Source organism: Ranitomeya variabilis, chromosome 2, assembly GCF_051348905.1.
Source record: "Ranitomeya variabilis isolate aRanVar5 chromosome 2, aRanVar5.hap1, whole genome shotgun sequence".
NCBI classification, from domain to species: Eukaryota; Metazoa; Chordata; class Amphibia; order Anura; family Dendrobatidae; genus Ranitomeya; species Ranitomeya variabilis.
In genome coordinates, this window is record NC_135233.1 from 116,025,021 (window position 1) to 116,048,185 (window position 23,165).

Sequence of the window (23,165 nt, forward strand, 5' to 3'; positions counted from 1 at the left end):
TTAAGAAATAATAGTAAGAAAGAACAAAAAATGGCTGCACTCACCAGCTCTTGACAGTACGGCACATTTCTGATTGGTCGCTCGCGGCAGGCGGCAACCAATCAGAAAAGTGCCGCGCACCACGAAGGCATATATCTTTGTCCACCCTGAGCGGGTGTAGGACGCTGGTGACGTCACTTATCTCCGGACATTATCTCCGGACAAAGCCACGGAAGTTGGCACAAATTGCCGGAAGTAGTATTCTAGGCAATTATATATTAGATTTTAATGTTATCAGTGTTTACCTTTGAACGTTTATATTGTATTGTCCTGTCACCAGCCATGTGTACGATTATCGGCCGAAAGCCTCTCTGGAACCAATAATCACCCCATGTAAAGGTATCTTTATAAGTTAAAGATTCAGAATACTATGACTTTGATCATATCCTGAACAGTCAAGTTTTTTATGAACCGTTAAGGTTTTCTGGTTGAAGTAAAAAAAACTCTGAGTGTTTACAGTTTGAAACCATAAAATGTTGAAAAATTATGTCATTCTTGAGTATATCACTCAATGGTGCTCATAAACGTGTCAAATTTGATCTATAATATACTTTAATATACGTTACTTTAATCTTTAATATACTTAAGAACAGGGCCCCAGACATCACACAGGGGGTCTGAAACACCGCACAGTGGTCCAAAATATCGCTGTGCTCTGCCTGGGGCCCCATATGCTGCCTGGGGCCCCTGTGCTCTGCCTGGGGCCACTGTGCTCTGCCTGGGGCCACTGTGCTCTGCCTGGGGCCCCATATGCTGCCTGGGGCCCCTGTGCTCTGCCTGGGGCCCCATAGGCTGCCTGGGGCCCCTGTGCTCTACCTGGGACCACTGTGCTCTGCCTGGCGCCCCATATGCTGCCTGGGGCCCCTGTGCTCTGCCTGGGGCCCCTGTGCTCTGCCTGGGGCCCCATGTTCTGCCTGGGGCCACTGTGCTCTGCCTGGGGCCCCATAGGCTGCCTGGGGCCCCTGTGCTCTGCCTGGGACCACTGTGCTCTGCCTGAGGCTCCATATGCTGCCTGGGGCCCCTGTGCTCTGCCTGGGGCCCCATATTCTGCCTGGGGCCCCATATGCTGCCTGGGGCCCCATATGCTGCCTGGGGCCCCTGTGCTCTGCCTGGGGCCCCTGTGCTCTGCCTGGGGCCTCTGTGCTCTGCCTGGGGCCACTGTGCTCTGCCTGGGGCCCTATGTTCTGCCTGGGGCCACTGTGCTCTGCCTGGGGCCCCATATGCTGCCTGGGGCCCCTGTGCTCTGCCTGGGGCCCCTGTGCTCTGCCTGGGGCCCCATATGCTGCCTGGGGCCCCATATGCTGCCTGGGGCCCCTGTGCTCTGCCTGGGGCCCCATATGCTGCCTGGGGCCCCTGTGCTCTGCCTGGGGCCACTGTGCTCTGCCTGGGGCCCCATAGGCTGCCTGGGGCCCCTGTGCTCTGCCTGGGGCCCCATATGCTGCCTGGGGCCCCTGTGCTCTGCCTGGGGCCACTGTGCTCTGCCTGGGGCCCCATACGCTGCCTGGGGCCCCTGTGCTCTGCCTGGGTGTAGGACACTGGTGACATCACTTATCTCCGGACATTATCTCCGGACATTAGCTCCGGACATTAGCTCCGGACATTAGCTCCGGAAGTTGGCACAAATTGCAGGAAGTAGTATTCTAGGCAATTATATATTAGATGGGCATTTCCTGAAGGAAATACATGGTGCTTGAACAGCGCTACCAGCTTTACAGCAGCACTTTTCACACACGGGACTGGGGGGCGCGCTTACTTTTGCACCCGGGGCCGGGGGCGAGCTTACTTTTGCACCCGGGGGCGCACTTACTTTTGCACCCGGAGGCGCACTTACTTTTGCACCCGGGGGCGCACTTACTTTTGCACCCGGGGGCGCACTTACTTTTGCACCCGGGGGCGCACTTACTTTTGCACCCGGGGGCGCACTTACTTTTGCACCCGGGGGCGCACTTACTTTTGCACCCGGGGGCGCACTTACTTTTGCACCCGGGGGCGCACTTACTTTTGCACCCGGGGGCGCACTTACTTTTGCACCCGGGGGCGCACTTACTTTTGCACCCGGGGGCGCACTTACTTTTGGGGCCGCACTTACTTTTGGTGGGCGGGGCTCCTCGGCCTCCGATTTGGTTGGTGGGGCCCCTCGTCCTCCGATTTGGTGGGAGGGGACCCTCGGCCTCCGATTTGGTGGGCGGGGCCCCACGGCCTCCGATTTGGTGGGCGGGGCCCCACGGCCTCCGATTTGGTGGGCGGGGCCCCACGGCCTCCGATTTGGTGGGCGGGGCCCCTCGGCCTCCGATGTGGTGGGCGGGGCCCCTCGGCCTCCGATGTGGTGGGCGGGGCCCCTCGGCCTCCGATGTGGTGGGCGGGGCCGGGCCCCTCGGCCTCCGCTTTGGTGGGCGGGGCCGGGCCCCTCGGCCTCCGCTTTGGTGGGCGGGATTCCTCGGCCTCCGATTTGGTTGGCGGGGCCCCTCGGCCTCCGATTTGGTGTGTGCTCTGCCTGGGGCCCCTGTGCTCTGCCTGGGGCCCCATATGCTGCCTGGGGCCCCTGTGCTCTGCCTGGGGCCCCTGTGCTCTGCCTGGGGCCCCTGTGCTCTGCCTGGGGCCCCTGTGCTCTGCCTGGGGCCCCTGTGCTCTGCCTGGGGCCCCTGTGCTCTGCCTGGGGCCACTGTGCTCTGCCTGGGTGTAGGACACTGGTGACGTCACTTAGCTCCGGACATTAGCTCCGGACATTAGCTCCGGACATTAGCTCCGGACAAAGCCACGGAAGTTGGCACAAATTGCAGGAAGTAGTATTCTAGGCAATTATATATTAGATACAGCAACCGGAAAGACGTGAGGTGATATCAGCCTCACTAGGGTCAGGCGCAGCAACAGACAGAGTTCAGCGATATTCCCAGAGGGGATAAACTGACAAAAAAGGACTCGGGTTGCCAGTCGAACCAGGACCCGGGAGGGATAGATTGAGTCGGCAGCCAGTTCACATACAGCAGCAGGGCCACATGTAAACTGCGCATAATAAGAAATAGAAATCTTGACAAGGTCAGAGTAATTCAGAGTGCTCATACAGACTCCAGTGACAGTACTGATTGCAAATCCCTTCATGTTGAAGTAAACTGGTTAAACGTTTCAACACCTCAGTCTTTCATTTGGACAATAATCATCTACTAAAGATCGGGATCATCACTACTGGGAGGATCTGCTGCTGATCAAGTAAGTGCCTGTTCCTTCACAATATCCCTTAGGGTATGTGCACACGTCCGGATTTCTTGCAGAAATTTCCTGAAGAAAACTGGAAATTTTCTGCAAGAAATCCGCTTTTTTTTTTTTGCGTTTTTTTAGCATTTTGCAAGCGTAATTAGCTTGCAGAATGCTAATGTTTTCCAAGCGATCTGTAGCATCGCTTGGAAAACTGACTGACAGGTTGGTCACACTTGTCAAACATACTGTTTGACAATTGTGACCAACTTTTTACTATAGATGCAGCTTATGCAGCATCTATAGTAAAAGATAGAATGTTTAAAAATAATAAAAAAAATAAAAAAAGGTTATACTCACCCTCTGCAGCCTCCGTTCCTATAGATGCCGGTGTGGTTCAGGGCCTTCGGTGACGTCACGGCTTGTGATTGGTCGCGAGCGGTCACGCGACCAATCACAAGACAGTGACGTCACCGCAGGTCCTGAACCACACCATCATAGGAACAGAAGCTGCAGCATGCAGCGGTGAGAGGCGGGAACACTCCGGGGGACATTGAAGGTGAGTATAGGACTATTTTTTATTTTAATTCTTTTTTTTCGACCAATTATATGGTGCCCAGTGCGTGGAGGAGAGTCGCCTCTCCTCCACCCTGGGTACCAACCGCACATAGTCTGCTTACTTCCCGCATGGTGTGCACAGCCCCGTGCGGGAAGTAAGCAGATCAATGCACTCCTAGGTGTGCGGAATCCCCGCAATTCCGCATTTTTAATGAACATGTTGCTTTTTTTTCCCGCGATGCGATTTTTTTTGCGGAAAAAAAATCGCAACATTTGCACAAAATGTGGAATACCCTGTAAATAATAGGAGGCATAGGTTAGCGTTTTTTTCGTGTTTTTATCATGTTTTTATAGCGGAAAAACTCGAAAAATCCTGAACGTGTGCACATGGCCTTACACTGTGCGTTGCCTGAGACCACAGCACTGGGTCAAGCCATTCGTGACATCCCCCTCAAGAGACAGACTTCGTTGGTCTAGTGCTGGGTACCTCGGTCTCCCGGGCACCACACATCAGATCAGATATCACTTTACTCGGCTTCCTATGACCTGCATGCCCATATAGACAACTTGGGAGGGTTGGTCCTTCTGATAGATTAACGTTAAACAATGGGTCATTTTCTGGTGATATGTTCCCTCGACAGGCTCACACATTCTTCCTGTGTTATCTGTGTAAACAATACTGCAGGGGTTGGCAACTAAAATAAATACGAGTCAATTGACAGAGAAATGTCATAGATTATCAATCTCCATGAGGTGACTGACCAGCCTCCTCCCACACAGGCCAGGGAGTGTCACTGCATACTGAGCCTTATCCTACCTTATCTTTACTACTAGGCGAACAATAGGACGATCAATAACTTAGGTGTCAAACACAGCGATGTGTGCTACCCAGCGGGACCTCAACGATCAAAAAAAGGTCCAGGCCATTCCGACACGACCAGCGATCTCACAGCAGGGGCCTGATCGCTGGTACGTGTCACACATAGCGAGATCGCTACTGAGGTCGCTGTTGCGTCACAAAACTTGTGACTCAGCAGCGATCTCGCTAGCGATCTCGCTATGTGAGACGGGGGCTTTACCCACCTCTAATGATAAGATAGAACACAATCATCTTTCCCAGTCTGTACAGTTAAGCTCCCAATATGCCATAGATAGCTGATGGAAGAACAGTTGTTTGGCCTACAGATTTCTGTCATAATTCCTCCATACTAAGGAGCACACGTGTTCTCCATGAAAGAGCAAGATAGATCAACAGTCTAAATTAGGACACGCAGGATCCTTGTCTCTCTCAACATCATCTGTTAGGCCGCGGTCACACTTGCGAGTGTGATGCGAGAAACTCGCGCAAGTCTCATGCATCAATTCCCGGAACTCGGATGCCAATAATGTTCTTCAAACAGATATCTTCAGGAAACAAACATCTACTAATACACTCCTACATGCATCTTCTGCCCATCCGGCATCACTCATTTGGTCCATTCCAGTAGGCCAGTTTTTAAGATTAAGGCGTCTATGTTCTACAGATACAGATTTTGAGATCCGTGCTAGTGAATTGAAAGCCAGATTTATTCATCGTGGCTATAGCCACCGGTGCATAAAACGAGCTTATTATAGAGCACAACATCTTCCTAGAAATGATCTTTTATATTCCACTCCAAAATCATCGGCACGCTCACAAGCTCATTTTATAACTACCATACTGAAAATCGGAGAATGAGGGATATTCTGCATAAAGCATGGCCAATACTCCTGGCTGATCAAACATTAGCAAAATATCTCCCTAGAGAACCCAGCATTACATTCCGCCGTTCCAGGAATATTAGGGACATTGTAGTCAAAAGTCACTACCAAAATGAACCTAAAACTTTATCCCAAATCCAGCAAAAGAAGGGCTGTTTTCAGTGTGGCCATTGTGTGGCTTGTTCGAACATAGAACAACCACGTTTAGTAATTCTTCAGGCTCAAAATCCTTCAATATCAACCACTATATTAACTGTGAAACTAAAGCCGTGGTATATTACGCAACATGCCCTTGTTCTAAATCTATGTGGGCCTTACGACTCGCCAATTCAAAATACTTATAAGAGAACATGTTAATGGTATTATTGCAGCTCGAGATGAACATGATTTTTCCACCTTGAAAACAATTCCTAAGCACTTTAAACAACATCACAACTGTGATCCATCTCTGTTGAGGGTACGGAGTATAGATAGAATTGTACCATCTATACAGGGTGGTAATGTTAGCCAAAGGTTGGCCCAGATGGAGACAAGATGGATTTGGACACTCGACACCATGCATCCCCTTGCTCTGAACGAAAGCATAAGTTTTGCGCCTTTTCTTTGACCTCCTAGTCATCTTGTTATTTGTCCTTTTATTTATTCCTGATTTTAAATTATATAACATTATTCTATGTATTTTATATATTTATATATTTTTTTTTTCATTTGGTTTTAGTGAGCTTTCTTTGTCCATAACACTTTTGTATTCTTCTTTGTACTTATATATTGTATTTTTCTTATTAGTTATCCTCTGTGATATATCAGAATGTATGGTCGTCATCGTTTGTTCATGACATCTGTTTGGACATTTATCTTATGTTACCATGCATGGATTTCGTTGGGAAAATGCACAATAACAGCGGTTATTCTATGAAGATTTAAGAAGATTATTATCTGTTCACATTAGTATATTGTTTGATTTTGGTGCAGTTTCTGCATTATTTATTATTCACTTCTTATAATGTTATTTCTTCTCTCTCTTTTTTTTCATTTGTTTATTTATTGTATATATTTAGATTTATTATTTTTCGTGTGTGTGTGTGTGTGTGTGTGTGTGTGTGTGTGTGTGTGTGTGTGTGTATGTATATTATAGTTCGCGCCGTGGTTTTTTCTATCTGCCAGGACCTGTGTGTGACATGTTCTCCTCTCACCAATGACAGCGGGTCGGATGGAACACTTGCCGGCATTGCGTTCCATGGTGCTCCACCTGCCTTGTAAGCACCCCTTGATGTCGCATCAGCTGATTGCGGCAACGTGGGTTACATGGGTGGGCAGTGCGGGTCGCCGTGGTGACCTCCAATGTGGGCAAGCATCAATCATGCCTGTTCCCTCTCTCATTGGCCACTTGCTAGATATATACCTTTGCTCCCATGGATGACACCACCCCCTGACGAAGGCAGACGCCGAAACGCGCGTCGGACTCGGGCGCATCCTGGGGACTCTGCAGTGTGCTTTAAGGTAACCATTTTTGGAGGGTCTTATTTGGAGACTGTATTTGGGCAGCATACATTTATACATATATTATCACTTGGTATTGTATCATCCCCCCCCCCTTTTTATTATTTTGGTATTTATGAAATAAAATTTAGATTTTATTCTACCACTGGACTTATTTCGGGTGTTTTTTCTCCATTGTTGATTGTACTTTCCGATTGTCCTTGTTGAACTATCCATGTAGGCACACACATAGGCGGGTATCTTTTACTCTACTATATTTCAGATATTATCCCAGATATTTTGTGTGTGTATTTTGCTTTGATTTTTTTTCAATTATTATGATTCAGAGAAAACATAGTCGATCAGGGACCATTCGAAAAGATGTGACTATTTTGGTGCAACCATTTCAGGGAATGGCATACTGGTCTAGTGGCCAGTGTACTTTTTGATTTTTTTTTTTTTTGGATACTCATAGTGGATCGTAGTGGATAGTAATATAAAAACATTCTTAAGTCTCATTCAGATATTTGTATTGTGTATGGGGGGGGGGGGGGAAGAGAAAAGACTGTTTTTCTCTCAGTGTGGTGTGCTGGATTTGCTTTTCATCCATTTTTGATCCTAATGTCCACATTTACATTAGGAAATCAACACTTCCCCCCCATTAAGTAATAAAAAGCTCTAGAATGACACACAGATGACATTTAAGTGCTATCCATTTTTTAACAGACCCAAATCACTTGAATTAATAATTTTGATTCACAAATTGGATTTAAAGAAAAAAATAAATAAAAAATAACTTTAAGAATTTTCAATCATGTGAACATGCTCATGGACTATAATCGGTGTGTCTCTCACCACGGACCTCCAACACATTATAATGAATGCTGCAGTTTCCTAAACAATATGATGGCTTCCCTACTTTGAGGCCATACAGTTCCTGACAGATAAGACTCAAATACCCAGGCTCAATGATGGAGCCACGACGCACAAGGCTCAGTGGTGGAGCAGAGACGCACAAGGCTCAGCGGTGGAGCCGAGACGCGCAGGTTCAGTGGTAGAGCCGAGACGCGCAGGTTCAGCGGTAAAGCCGAGACGCGCAGGTTCAGCGGTAGGGCCGAGACACACAAGGTTCAGTGGTGGAGCCGAGACGCACAAGGTTCAGTGGTGGAGCAGAGACGCGCAGGTTCAGCGGTGGAGCCGAGACACACAGGTTCAGCGGTGAAGCCGAGACGCACAAGGCTCAGCAGTGGAGCCGAGACGCGCAGGGTTAACGGTGGAGCCGAGACGCGCAGGGTTAACGGTGGAGCCAAGACGCGCAGGGTTAACGGTGGAGCCGAGACGCACAAGGCTCGGCGGTGGAACTGAGACGCACAAGGCTCGGCGGTGGAACTGAGACGCACAAGGCTCGGCGGTGGAACTGAGACGCACAAGGCTCGGCGGTGGAGCCAGAAGTCCAGTCCCTGTTCCACCATTGTATCCAACTTTATCGGCATCCTGCACAGCATTCCCTCCTACACCCCCAACAAAACTCATGGGTTACATGATCTGTCACTATTACTGATAAGCCCCTGCAATAGAACAAACACAGGTTGTTTAAAAAAAAAAAAAAAAGACATGCAACACACATTTCTATTGTCCTATGAACAAAGTGGTACTAGAGAATAAACACCACAGGCCCCAAAAGTCTCCAAAAACAAAAAATGCTGAGTATGTAGACTTTTTAATAATTTACTTTAGGCTTTAAAGTTACATCTGGTCACAGAGTAAAATGGCAATGAAAATCTAAGTGTGAATGCTAAAGAAGTCACACATAATACAAAAGAATTCATAAAATCGTCTAAACAAAAAGTGGAGCAGTCCGACCCCATCCATCACTGACTATTGGCAGCGAATCTCCAACCCATCGGCACTAGGTCTCATACATGACTGAATGCGCCATGACTGTTTATAAAGTGAAATAACGAGCAATAGCATGGGAATAGATGGTGAGGAGAGGTAACATGGGACACGTCAGACGTTACAGTATCCAAGAAACCACCAGTCACACGAGTTACCAGCTGCTCCCAATAGACACCCGGTATATAGTGATGTCTGGGAGTATACAAGGCCAAAGTCCTCACACTGATCTATACAATCCAATGTAAGATGTGTGCAGGAATACCCTACGGGCACGTGCACACAGCGTCTTTATCAGGAAGATCTCACCTAGAGCCTGACTGAAAAAATGCTGCAAAACCACTCCTAAGGCCGGAGTCACACTAGCGTATAATACGGACGAGTGCAATGTGAGAAAACATCGCAGAGCACTCGGACCAGTGTAAATCTATGGGGCAGCTCACATCACTGGTTTTTGTTGTTGTTGGGCGTATTCTACATGTGCGTGAAATCGCAGCATGCTGTGACTGTACGCGTATATCGGCTGAGTCTCGCCAATGCAAGTCTATGGGTGCGAGAAAAAACTCGGACACCACACGGACCATCAGTGTGACTTGCGAGAAATAGGCACACATTTTTCTCATTTCAGCCCATTGAGCCATTAAATTCAATGAGGAAAATCAGTGAGAAATGTAAAGCCATACGCATGTCATATGGATACATAGGTGCGAGAAAATTGCATCATCGCATAGCAAATTTATTACACACGGATGACCATACGGGGAACACTTGTGCGACTCTCGGCCGAGAAAATCGGCTCGATTTTTTTTTTTTTTTTTCATACGGTATGTGTGACGCCAGCCTAAATGTGAACATATCGCTGTGCATATGTTCAGTCTCATGTTACCTCTTAAAGGGGTTTCCCACGAACAAAACACACTTTAATCCATAGATCTTGAGATAAGTTCCACAATTGGATGTGGTAAAATAAAATGTTCTTGTGCTGAGAAAATCAAAAAGAGAAAGCAAAAATCAGAAAGCAAAAGAGTATACAGACAGGACAGCCTGGGATCACAGCTGCAGCTTTCTGTGAGGTAAAACATTTCCCTGTCTGTTTAAAAACGTGTTTTGCCTCACAGTGAGAATGAGCTGTGATCTCCTGCCCAGGAGATGTAGTATATCCGAGCATGCTCCTGCATGGTCAGACACATCCATTACACGGGGCACATTTATAAATCTCGAGACAGGAATTGTTTTTTTTTTTTTTTTTTAACACATCCAATTGTGGAACTTATTTTTATTCCAAACTCTATTAATTAAAATATACTTTGTTCGTGGGAAAAGCCTTTAACTGCTTCAGGGAAACCATGAAGTGGTTAGAAGAAGTGACATGCTCATTCTTCTTGTGGTTTCAGACTCACCCACTGTATGCACATGAACCTAGCCTTCATTTCATTCAGGCTTTATTGTCCAGGAAAGCGTTCTGTACTGCACTTTCCCATAGAGGGACACTGCATAGGAACTTCTATCATACAGTAAACCTTTCTTTATAAAGGATCCCTATGGTGGCCCCGGAAGCACTGGCACCCATCCCGGCCGCCCCCGGGCTCATACCTCCTGAGCTTATGTGCCTGCCTACACCCACAAACTTAGTGGGGGACTAGCCTTATCTGCCCTTTTCTGAGCTGCTGTCAGCTGATTTTTGACCGCAAGGTTCAGAACAACTTTCACATGGTCCATAGTTACAAACTTTATCAGAACTAGCTCACTGACACATTCTCAGATACCTCATTCTGCAGCCGGCAATTAGAGCACAGGCTAATTTGCAATGAAAGCCAATTGCAAAAAGATTTTTAGCCAAAAAAAAAAAAGGAAAAAGATACCCAAAAGGGTGCTGTAATTACAATGTGGGCACCTCACCGTTCGCACGTACTCATGCATTAATTGGAGGCTACAGGTGGGCAGGGTTGTCAGCCACACGTGGCAGCCGCACCATAAGGCACCAGCCTCGTCCTGTAAGGACGGGTTCAGACCAGCGTGTTTCCCCATCTGTAGACTCTAATGCCCAGACTGACAGCGGGTATCCTGACCTTACAGCTTGATATAAGGCTGCAGGCTCAGGTTGGGAGCCCCGGGGCATTGTGATTTACAGTATATGCAGATCATGAAATACGCTCTTCTGCACCCGGCCTAGTTCACACTGATGTCATAACAACGTCCATCAGTTTTTACTGGAAAAGAATGCAGCATGCGGCACTAGTTTTTCTAGTAAAATTATAGTAATGAGAAAGGAAGGGCTGTAAAATATCACACAAACCAGAGGTGGGGTACCCAGGCCCCCAGACCATTTAGCTTTTCTCTGTCCACAGGGCAGATTCCCGGGGACTGCAGCTGCAAGGCAAGATTATGTTGTCAAGCTGGCCAGTGCCAGAGTCAGGGCACACTTTGTGGGTGAAGTTAGCGCACGATGCGCTCCCGTCCCACAGTAGAAGACAGTAGCAGTAGCCCCTCCTGCGATGTATATACTACAGCTCCCACATCTCCTGCGATGTATATACTACAGCCCCCACATCTCCTGCAATGTATATACTACAGCCCCCACATCTCCTGCGATGTATATACTACAGCCCCCACATCTCCTGCGATGTATATACCGCAGCCCCCACGTCTCCTGCGATGTATATACCGCAGCCCCCACGTCTCCTGCGATGTATATACCACAGCCCCACGTCTCCTGCGATGTATATACCGCAGCCCCACGTCTCCTACGATGTATATACCGCAGCCCCACGTCTCCTGCGATGTATATACCGCAGCCCCCACGTCTCCTGCGATGTATATACTACAGCCCCCACATCTCCTGCGATGTATATACCGCAGCCCCCACGTCTCCTGCGATGTATATACCGCAGCCCCCACGTCTCCTGCGATGTATATACCGCAGCCCCACGTCTCCTGCGATGTATATACCGCAGCCCCACGTCTCCTACGATGTATATACCGCAGCCCCACGTCTCCTGCGATGTATATACCGCAGCCCCACGTCTCCTGCGATGTATATACCGCAGCCCCAAGTCTCCTGCGATGCATATACCGCAGCCCCACGGCTCCTGCGATGTATATACGGCTGCCCCACGTCTCCTATGAGATGCATATACAACAGTCTCTGTGTCTCCTATGTGATGCATACAGACAGTCCAGCAGTCTCTTCCCAGCGCAGCTGCACTGATTGACAGGTCTCTCCCTATGTACACATGAGGAAGACACTTGGCGTGGCGCATGGAAGAGCCAGCCCGAGGGCAGCACTAGACCAGCCTCATCTTCAGCTATGATCCCTGTCTGGATCTTCCAATTATATTGCATACATTGTTGCAGTCCGGCTTTGATTCATGCTTAGCAAATAGAGCAAAAAAAGGAAATCCAGCTTCCAAAATATTCCAAATTTATTGTGAATAAAAAGCAAGATCCAGTAAGATAAAACCACACAGTTGTGAGTAACAGGCAACGCGTTTCGAACAGTAACTTGTTCTTTCTCAAAGAAAGTTGTTACTCAGAACTGTGTGATTTTATCTTACTGGATCTTGCTTTTTATTCACAATAAATTTGGAATATTTTGGAAGCTGGATTTCCTTTTTTTTTTTGCTCTATTTGCTTCACATGATGACTACACGGTATCCGTGCTTCCCCACAACACATGCCTAACGGGGAGCTGGTTTTTCTACTCCTATTCTGATTCATGCTGCCTGTGATTTGGGCAGAATTAAGCGGATGACATTATCTTTAAAAATACCTCTCAGTATCATGATGTTTAACGTGAAAAAGCAACCAAATAAAACATGCGGGATTTTTTATCCAAAGACCGAAACAGAAAAAAAAAGAAACATTAAAAAAAAAGTCTGTGAAAAATAGAAGATAATTGGAAGGCAAAAGGCAGAAATATTAACTATATACTACTACATATACAGGATCTCGTTCCTAAAATCTAATGGTCTGCCTCTTCTTCCTCCTGCCTATACACAGCAGTAATCCTCATGTCAATGTCAACAGTACTACTCTACCGCCATCTACTGTCCAAAACATATACTGCAAAGAAATGCAGAGCTAAAGTGGGAGTGATCCTGTATTGTGGTCGTTTTCTGCATCTTGTTCACAATGCAGCAGCCGAGACACATGTATTATCTAGCTGTAACTGGATAAATCTCCATCTAGACAACAGGTCTAGCACATTGTGGATAGAGCCATCTAATATGCCATAATGGTGCAGGCGGTACACACCATAGCTCAGCCAAGCTTTCCATGCAACCAAGTAGATTTATTATTATTATAGAAAAAGTTTTCATTTTTTTTTTTTTTTTTTTTTTTTTTAAATCCTGAGCCAATGGCACATATATACTGATATAGTGGTATACTATGGTTTCCCTGAACATAGTGTTATATACATGATCGTTGATGGATCTTCTATAGTGTGAAAAAAACTGTATAAACCAGTAATAAAAGCACAAGCGGCCATAGATACTTGTCAGCTGGCACCCCTACAGAGGAACAGGGTGGGTGACAATCCACCAAACTAATGAGCGGGGAAAAATCTGCACCAAAAACGCAAGTAAAAACTGCAGCAAAAAAAGGGCAGTGGTTTTCCTGCTAAGAGATGCAGAAATCGTGCAGAAATTTCTGCACCAAATACATTACGTGTGCACATACTGTGTCAGCGCCAGTCCACAACAGTGCCAGTGATGCAGCGCCAGACCACAACAGTGCCAGCGACGCGGCACCAGACCAAAACAGACCGCAACAGCAACGCCAGACCAAAACAGTGCCAGCATCACGGCGCCAGACCAAAACAGACCACAACAGTGCCAGTGACGTGGCGCGAGACCACAACAGTGCCAGCTACGTGGCGCCAGACCGCAACCGTGCCAGCTACGTGGTGCCAGACCACAATCGTGCCAGCTACGTGGCGCCAGACCACAACAGTGCCCCCCATAGCAGTGCCAGCCACACAGTGCCCCCCATAGCAGTGCCAGCCACACAGTGCCCCCCATAGCAGTGCCAGCCACACAGTGCCCTCCATAGCAGTGCCAGCCACACAGTGCCCTCCATAGCAGTGCCAGCCACACAGTGCCCCCCACAGCAGTGCCATCCAAACAGTGCCGCCATAGCAATGCCATCCACACAGTGCACCCCCTTAGCAGAGCCAGTCACACAGTGCCCTGATCCAACATTCTAAAAGCAGTGTTGCTGCAAAAGCCCGAGGGTCCGCCTGGGATGTGTAGTGGATTCTGTCACAATTGTATGTCGGCTTTTTCTGGTGTATAAAACACCCATGTACACCTCCCCTGAGGACTAGTCCTGCTTGTTGGCCATTTCCTAACCAGATCCTGTATATTCCCAGTCTGCTCCCATACAGAGTGATCCCACAATGTGCTGAACTGTGACTGTTCTGTGACATGCACAGATCTCCTGTCCTATAGTATATAGCTGACACCCTGCCCTATATTACACATACACTACATACAGCAGATCTCCTGTCCTATAGTACACTGCTCAAAAAACTAAAAGGAACACTTAAACAACAGAATCTAACTCCAAGTAAATCAAACTTATGTGAAATCAAACTGTCCACTTAGGAAGCAACACTGTTTGACAATCAATTTCACATGCTGTTGTGCAAATGGAATAGACAACAGATGGAAATTATTGGCAATTATCAAGACACCCTCAATAAAGGAGTGGTTCTGCAGGTGGGGACCACAGACCACATCTCAGTACCAATGCTTTTTGGCTGATGTTTTGGTCACTTTTGAATGTTGGCTGTGCTTTCACACTCGTGGTACCATGAGATGGACTCTACAACCCACACAAGTGGCTGAGGTAGCGCAGCTCATCCAGGATGGCACATCAATGAGAGCTGTGGCAAGAAGGTTTGTTGTTTCTGCCAGCGTAGTGTCCAGAGGCTGGAGGCGCTACCAGGAGACGTGGAGGGGGCCGTAGGAGGGCAACAACCCAGCAGCAGGACCGCTACCTCAGCCTTTGTACAAGGAGGAACAGGAGGAGCACTGCCAGAGCCCTGTAAAATGACCTCCAGCAGGCCACAAATGTGCATGTGTCTGCACAAATGGATAAAAACCGACTCCATGAGGATGGTCTGAGTGCCCGACGTCCACAGATGGGGGTTGTGCTCACAGCCCAACACCGTGCAGGACGCTTGGCATTTGCTACAGAACACCAGGATTGGCAAATTCACCACTGGTGCCCTGTGCTCTTCACAGATGAAAGCAGGTTCACACTGAGCACATGTGACAGAGTCTGGAGACGCTGTGGAGAGCGATCTGCTGCCTGCAACATCTTTCAGCATGACCGGTTTGGCAGTGGGTCAGTAATGGTGTGGAGTGGCATTTGTTTGGAGGGCCGCACAGCCCTCCATGTGCTCACCAGAGGTAGCCTGACTGCCATTAGGTACCGAGATGAGATCCTCAGGCCCCTTATGAGACCATATGCTGGTGCGGTTGGCCCTGGGTTCCTCCTAATGCAGGACAATGCCAGACCTCATGTGGCTGGAGTCTGTCAGCAGTTCCTGCAAGATGAAGCCATTGAAGCTATGGACTGGCCTGCCCATTCCCGAGACCTGAATCCCATAGAACACATCTGGGACATCATGTCTGGCACCATCCACCAACGTCACGTTGCACCACAGACTGTCCAGGAGTTGGCAGATGCTTTAGTCCAGGTCTGAGAGGAGATCCCTCAGGAGACCATCCGTGCCTCATCAGGAGCATGCCCAGGCATTGTAGGGAGGTCATACAGGCACATGGAGGCCACACACACTACTGAGCATCATTTCCTTGTCTTGAGGCATTTCCACTAAAGTTGGATCAGCCTGTAACTTAATCTTCCACACTGATTTTGAGCAACATTCCAACTCCAGACCTCCGTGGGATATTAGTTGTGATTTACGTTGCTCATTTTTAGGTTTTGCTGTTCTCAACACATTCCACTATGTAATGAATAATTCAGTGATATCTAGGATGTGGGATTTTAGTGTTCCCTTTATTTTTTTGAGCAGTGTATATAGCGGACACCTTGCCCGGTCTTACACATACACTGCATACAGCAGCTCTCCTGTCCTATAGTATATAGCTGACACCCTGCCCTATATTACACACACACTCCATCTGTCACCTGCCGGCTTTGCTACAGGTGAGGAACATCCTGACATCACAGCTCCAGATGACGTCATTGCGCTCCCTGCCCACACACAGCACAAGTGTCACGGGCGCCCCCTGCTGCTTACAACACGGTGGTGTTTGCGTCGGACTCACCTGCGACCCCGCGGCCACCAGCTACGCATGAGTTCCAGGGCGATCATAAGCCTCAAAATACAATTGTCCCTGCTCAGCTCCCGTAGCCGGGACCCGTGGGCGAAAGCCCTCCCTCATTGGCCAGGTGATACTCGGCGCCAATTTCAGCGGCGTCTAGGACAGTTTTTCTCTGCTTCGGGCTCTTGTAGGGAATTCCGAGGTGCCATGTTTGTTAAGGGAAAAACATGGAAAGGCTTTTAAAATGACTGATGGTGTGATAAAGCTGAAAACTAGTAACGGCGGTAATGGAGGACTCGCTGTCACATACCACAGAGGTGGCAGAGGAACACAGCGGTGAGGAGTCCCACTACTGCTAGAGGTTTGCCAGGAGCAGACATGGCGGGAGGCGCCTCACAGGCACGTAGTGCAGCTGCGCAGTGAGCTGTGTCCTCGGTGGCGGGAGTTCTAGAACAGCGGCTGTCTTGTACAGGACCAGGATGTTCTGTGAGAAAGCCATAGAGCTGATCCGGGAGCTGCAGCGGGCCACGGAAGGACAGTTACCTGCGTTTAACGTGAGTGACAAGATGGAGGCAGCCACTGTTTTCTGTTATCAGCCATCGTACTCTATATATACTATATGGTGCCGGCCACTGTGCTCTGCTATCAGCTGTGTTGCCTTTCCATTGGCAGTGTACGGCATTGTGGGACTTGTAGTTCTGCATCTGGTTGTATGTACAGTCCCACTGATGAACAACCCTACATGACATTTTACATGGGAGAAAGGCTGTGCCCTAAATGTCCGGACGCCGCTCTCCGGCCTCCCTGGTCCTGCTCCATTGACTTCCACGGCAGAAGTAGCAGCACGTGTCCGCTGGGTCCAAAGCGCTGCCGTCTATTGGACGCAGGTAAATCCGCATGTGATCACTGAACCGTGCGGATTTACTGCATCCAATACATTGTACGGGTGACATTCCTGTTGTGGAGGCTCACGTCTCCGCGTGAGATATTGACATGCTGCGGTCTGGAAAGACGCGCCACATGTCCGTCTCTGCGGGTGCACGCATAGTGGACATGGGATTTCGTGAAGCCTCACCCACTATGCTGTAACCTCTGGCCGCTGCGGGTTTGACACCACAGAAATCCCCAAAAGCTATTTGGCTTTTGGAGCACAGATTTTGCTAGAGAACTTTGCAGGTGACATTTACAGAGCCCCAAAGGTGACCGCAACAGAAAATCTCCCAAAGTGACCCCATTGTAGAAATTACATCACTCAATGAATTCATCTACAGCTGCAGTGACTGTTTTGTAAATCTGCCATTTTGGTGCCCATACATTGTAGCAGCCTCCTACATTGTGCCCAGCTTGTGCTTCTGGCGATATGTACTTGTAAATTAAGTGCCTTCTTGCTATTACTATATCTTATTGTTAGGCACAGAGGGGCTCAGGAGGGGGACATTTGGATTTGGGAGCACAGAATTCACTGGATATTACTTGAGGAGGTGCGAGCCGTGTCACTATCCCAGATTCTTTGTTACACCAGTAATGTGACAACCCGCTACAGTTCCAGAGACAGATGACGGACCTGAGTGGGGGCTGGCTTTGTGCGGGATAAGTTAGGGTTTTTATTGGTAACATTTTGGGGTACATAACCCTTTTGTAATCGCTTCCAGAATAAAGTTGGATTCCATTCTTGTGTTCTACGCTGAGCACTTACGTGGGGGTTTCTGTGTAAATCCCACAAAATGAGGCATATGGAGACACTTTGTCTTCCGTTTGGAGTTTGCTTCGGTGGTCTCCATTTTCTTAGACGTGCACAGATCTGTGGTCGCCCACACTTGTGCGCTAAAATGATGGGACACCATTGGAACACAGACCAGTCCAAAGTGACTCCACCTGCTTTATAACTGAGTGGTTCCACATGGGGTTTTGTCTGAATTGTGGTTTTGGGGAATTTACACAGAAACCCTGGTGTAAGCGCTCAGCGGAGAGCACAGGATAAATGTGGGCCGACCCTTACCTATGATCCTTGGACAGCAGAACTAACAAATAGACATAAGTACAAGAGTAATTTTTATATTTGCGAAGTGTGGTATAAGTGATAAGGGGGATTTAATCTTCGGGTCAGTTCAATTACAGCGATACCAGATTTATAGCTTTTTTGTTTGTTTTGCTGTTGTTACACAGTAAAAATGCTTATTTTAATTTAACCCCTTTCTGTCATTGGACGTACTATTCCGTCCATGTGGGGTGGGCCCTACTTCCCAAGGACGGAATAGTACGTCCAGCACGATCGGCCGCGCTCACGGGGGGAGCGCGGCCGGGTGTCAGCTGACTATCGCAGCTGACTATCGCAGCTGACATCCAGCACTATGTGCCAGGAGCGGTCACGGACCGCCCCCGGCACATTAACCCCCGGCACACCACGATCAAACATGATCGCGGTGTACCGGCGATATAGGGAAGCATCGCGCAGGGAGGGGGCTCCCTGCGTGCTTCCCTGAGACCCCCGGAGCAACGCGATGTGATCGCGTTGCTCCGAGGGTCTCCTACCTCCTTCCTCGCTGCAGGTCCCGGATCCAAGATGGCCGCGGCATCCGGGTCCTGCAGGGAAGGAGGTGGCTTACCGAGTGTCTGCTCAGTGCAGACGCTGGTAAGCCTGCAGCCCTGTCAGTGAGATTGGTGATATGACAGAGTGCTGTGCACACTGTCAGGTCAAATCACCGATCTGTGATGTCCCCCCCTGGGACAAAGTAAAAAAAGTAAAAAAAAAATGTCCACATGTGTAAAAAAAAAATAAATAAATAAATAAAAAATTCCTAAATAAATAATAAAAAAAAAATTATTCCCATAAATACATTTCTTTATCTAAATAAAAAAAAATCAAACAATAAAAGTACACATATTTAGTATCGCCGCGTCCGTAACGACCCCACCTATAAAACTACATAACTAGTTAACCCCTTCAGTGAACACCGTAAAAAAAAAAAAAAAAAAAAACGAGGCAAAAAACAACGCTTTATTCTCATACTGCCAATCAAAAAGTGGAATAACACGCGATCAAAAAGACGGATATAAATAACCATGGTACCGCTGAAAACGTCATCTTGTCCCGCAAAAAACGAGGCGCCATACACCATCATCAGCGAAAAAATAAAAGTTATAGTCCTCAGAATAAAGCAATGCCAAAATAATTTTTTTTTCTATAAAATAGCTTTTATCGTACAAAAGCGCCAAAACATAAAAAAATGATGTAAATGAGGTATCGCTGTAATCGTACTGACCCGAAGAATAAAACTGCTTTATCAATTTTACCAAACGCGGAACGGTATAAACGCCTCCCCCAAAAGAAATTAATGAATAGCTGGTTTTTGGTCATTCTGCCTCACAAAAATCGGAATAAAAAGCGATCAAAAAATCTCCCGTGCCCGAACATGTTACCAATAAAAACGTCAACTCGTCCCGCAAAAAACAAGACCTCACATGACTCTGTGGACTCAAATATGGAAAAATTATAGCTCTCAAAATGTGGTAACGCAAAAAATATTTTTTGCAATAAAAAGCGTCTTTCAGTGTGTGACGGCTGCCAATCATAAAAATCCGCTAAATAACCCGCTATAAAAGTAAATCAAACCCCCCTTCATCACCCGCTTAGGCTACGTTCACATTTGCATTGTGCGCCGCAGCGTCGGCGACGCAATGCACAACGCAGGAACACCGCATGCACAACGCTGCGTTTTGCGACGCATGCGTCCTTTTTTTGCTTGATTTTGTACGCACAAAAAATGCAACTTGCTGCGTCCTCTGCGCCATGACGCGTGCGCCGCAGTGACGCATGTGTCGCAAAACGCAAGTGCCCCCATGTTAAATATAGGGGCGTATGACGCATGCGGCGACGCTGCGGCGCAGAACGCTAATGTGAACGTAGCCTTAGTTATGGAAAAATTAAAAAAATTGTAAAAATTTATTTATTTCCATTTTCCCATTAGGGTTAGGGCTACGGCTAGAGTTAGGGCTAGGGCTAGGGTTAGGGCTACATTTAGGGTTGGGGCTAAGGTTAGGGTTGGGGCTAAAGTTAGGGTTTGGATTACATTTACGGTCGGGAATAGGGTTGGGATTAGGGTTAGGGGTGTGTCTGGGTTAGAGGTGTGGTTAGGGTTACCGTTGGGATTAGGGTTAGGGGTGTGTGTGGATTAGGGTTTCAGTTCTAATTGGGGGGTTTCCACTGTTTAGGCACATCAGGGGCTCTCCAAACGTGACATGGCGTCCCATTTCAATACCAGCCAATTCTGCGTTGAAAAAGTAAAACAGTGCTCCTTCCCTTCCAAGCTCTCCCGTGCGCCCAAACAGGGGTTTACCCCAACATATGGGGAATCGGCGTACTCGGAACACATTGGAGAACAACTTTTGGGGTCCAATTTCTCCTGTTACCCTTGGGAACATACAAAACTGGGGCTAAAAAATAATTTTTGTGGAAAAAAAAAATATTTTTTATTTGCATGGCTCTGCGTTATAAACTGTAGTGAAACACTAGGGGGTTCAAAGCTCTTACAACACATCTAGATGAGTTCCTTAGGGGGTCTACTTTCCAAAATGGTGTCATTTGTGGGGGGTTTCTACTGTTTAGGTACATTAGGGGCTCTGCAAACGCAATGTCACGCCTGCAGACCATTCCATCTAAGTCTGCATTCCAAATGGCGCTCCTTCCCTTCCGAGCCCTCCCATGCGCCCAAACGGTGGTTCCCCCCCACATATGGGGTATCAGCGTACTCAAGACAAATTGGACAACAACTTTTGGGGTCCAATTTCTCCTGTTACCATTGGGAAAATACAAAACTGGGGGCTAAAAAATAATTTTGGGGGGAAATTTTTTATTTTTTTTATTTTCACGGCTCTGCGTTATAAACTGTAGTGAAACACTTGGGGGTTCAAAGTTCTCACAACACAACTAGATAAGTTCCTTGGGGGGTCTAGTTTCCAATATTGGGTCACTTGTGGGGGGTTTCTACTGTTTAGGTACATTAGGGGCTCTGCAAACGCAATGTGACGCCTGCAGACCAATCCATCTAAGTCTGCATTGCAAATGATGCTCCTTCCCTTCCGAGCTCTGGCATGCGCTCAAACGGTGGTTTCCCCCCCAGATGTCAGGTATCAGCGTACTCAGGACAAACTGGACAACAATATATAGGGTCTAATTTCTCCTGTTACCCTTGGAAAAATACAAAACTGGGGGCTAAAAAATAATTTTTGTGGAAAAAAATATATTTTTTATTTGCACGGCTCTGCGTTATAAACTGTAGTGAAACAGGGGTTCAAATCTCTCACAACACATCTAGATGAGTTCCTTAGGGGGTCTACTTTCCAAAATGGTGTCACTTGTGTTGGGGGTTTCAATGTTTAGGCACATCAGTGGCTCTCCAAACGCAAACGCAATGTGACGCCTGCAGACCATTCCATCTAAGACTGCATTCCAAATGGCGCTCCTTCCCTTCCGAGCCCTCCCATGCGCCCAAACGGTGGTTCCCCCCACATATGGGGTATCAGCGTACTCAGGACAAATTGGACAACAACTTTTGGGGTCCAATTTCTCCTGTTACCCTCGGGAAAATACAAAACTGGGGGCTAAAATATAATTTTTGTGGGAAAAAATTTTTGTTTTATTTTTACGGCTCTGCATTATAAACTTCTGTGAAGCACTTGGTGGGTCAAAGTGCTCACCACACCTCTAGATAAGTTCCTTAGGGGGTCTACTTTCCAAAATGGTGTCACTTGTGGGGGGTTTCAATGTTTAGGCACATCAGTGGCTCTCCAAACGCAACATGGCGTCCCATCTCAATTCCTGTCAATTTTTCAGTGAAAAGTCAAATGGCGCTCCTTCGCTTCCGAGCTCTGACATGCGCCCAAACAGTGGTTTACCCCCACATATGGGGTATCTGCGTACTCAGGACAAATTGTATAACATCTTTTGGGGTCCATTTTCTCCTGTTACCCTTGGTAAAATAAAACAAATTGGAGCTGAATTAAATTTTGTGTGAAAAAAAGTTAAATGTTCATTTTTATTTAAACATTCCAAAAATTCCTGTGAAACACCTGAAGGGTTAATAAACTTTTTGAATGTGGTTTTGAGCACCTTGAGGGGTGCAGTTTTTAGAATGGTGTCACACTTGGGTATTTTCATATAGACCCCTCAAAATGACTTCAAATGAGATGTGGTCCCTAAAAAAAAAAAATGGTGTTGTAAAAATGAGAAATTGCTGGTCAACTTTTAACCCTTATAACTCCCTAACAAAAAAAAATGTTGGTTCCAAAATGATGCTGATGTAAAGTAGACATGTGGGAAATGTTACTTATTAAGTATTTTGTGTGACATATCACTGTGATTAAATTGCATAAAAATTCAAATTTGGAAAATTGCGAAATTTTCACCAAATTTCCATTTTTTTCACAAATAAACGCAGGTAATATCAAATAAATTTTACCACTATCATGAAGTACAATATGTCACGATAAAACAATGTCAGAATCACCAGGATCCGTTGAAGCGTTCCAGAGTTATAACCTCATAAAGGGACAGTGGTCAGAATTGTAAAAATTGGCCCGGTCCATAACGTGCAAACCACCCTTGGGGGTGAAGGGGTTAAAAAAAAAGTTGATTCGTCGCCATATTCCGAAGGCTGTAACTTTTTTATTTTTTGGTAAACAGAGCTGTATGAGGGCCCACCGCACATCTAGATTAGTTCCTTGGAGGGGTCTAGTTTCCAAAATGGGGTCACTTGTGAGGGATCTCCATTGTTTAGGCACACAGGGGGTCTCCAAACGCGACATGGTGTCCGCTAACGATTGGAGCTAATTTTTCATTCAAAAGTCAAATGGCACTCCTTCCCTTCCGAGCCTTGCCGTGTGCCCAAACAGTGGTTTACCCCCACATATGAGGTATAAGTGTACTCAGGAGAAATTGCCCAACACATTTTAAGATCTGTTTTATCC

At 47.2% G+C, this 23,165-nt stretch overlaps 2 protein-coding genes across 2 annotated transcripts in view; one reads left to right on the forward strand and one right to left on the reverse strand.

Moving 5' to 3' along the window:
- Positions 1-16,338, reverse strand: part of ABHD12 (abhydrolase domain containing 12, lysophospholipase) — a 97,950-nt gene extending 81,612 nt beyond the window's left edge. The window contains exon 1 of the mRNA XM_077282860.1: positions 16,203-16,338. Coding sequence (XP_077138975.1) covers positions 16,203-16,249 — 47 coding nt within the window. The 5' untranslated portion in view covers positions 16,250-16,338. The remainder of the gene's footprint in view (positions 1-16,202) is intronic.
- A 255-nt stretch (positions 16,339-16,593) lies between these two features.
- GINS1 (GINS complex subunit 1) overlaps positions 16,594-23,165 on the forward strand; it is a 48,731-nt gene continuing 42,159 nt past the window's right edge. The window contains exon 1 of the mRNA XM_077282861.1: positions 16,594-16,753. Coding sequence (XP_077138976.1) covers positions 16,679-16,753 — 75 coding nt within the window. The 5' untranslated portion in view covers positions 16,594-16,678. The remainder of the gene's footprint in view (positions 16,754-23,165) is intronic.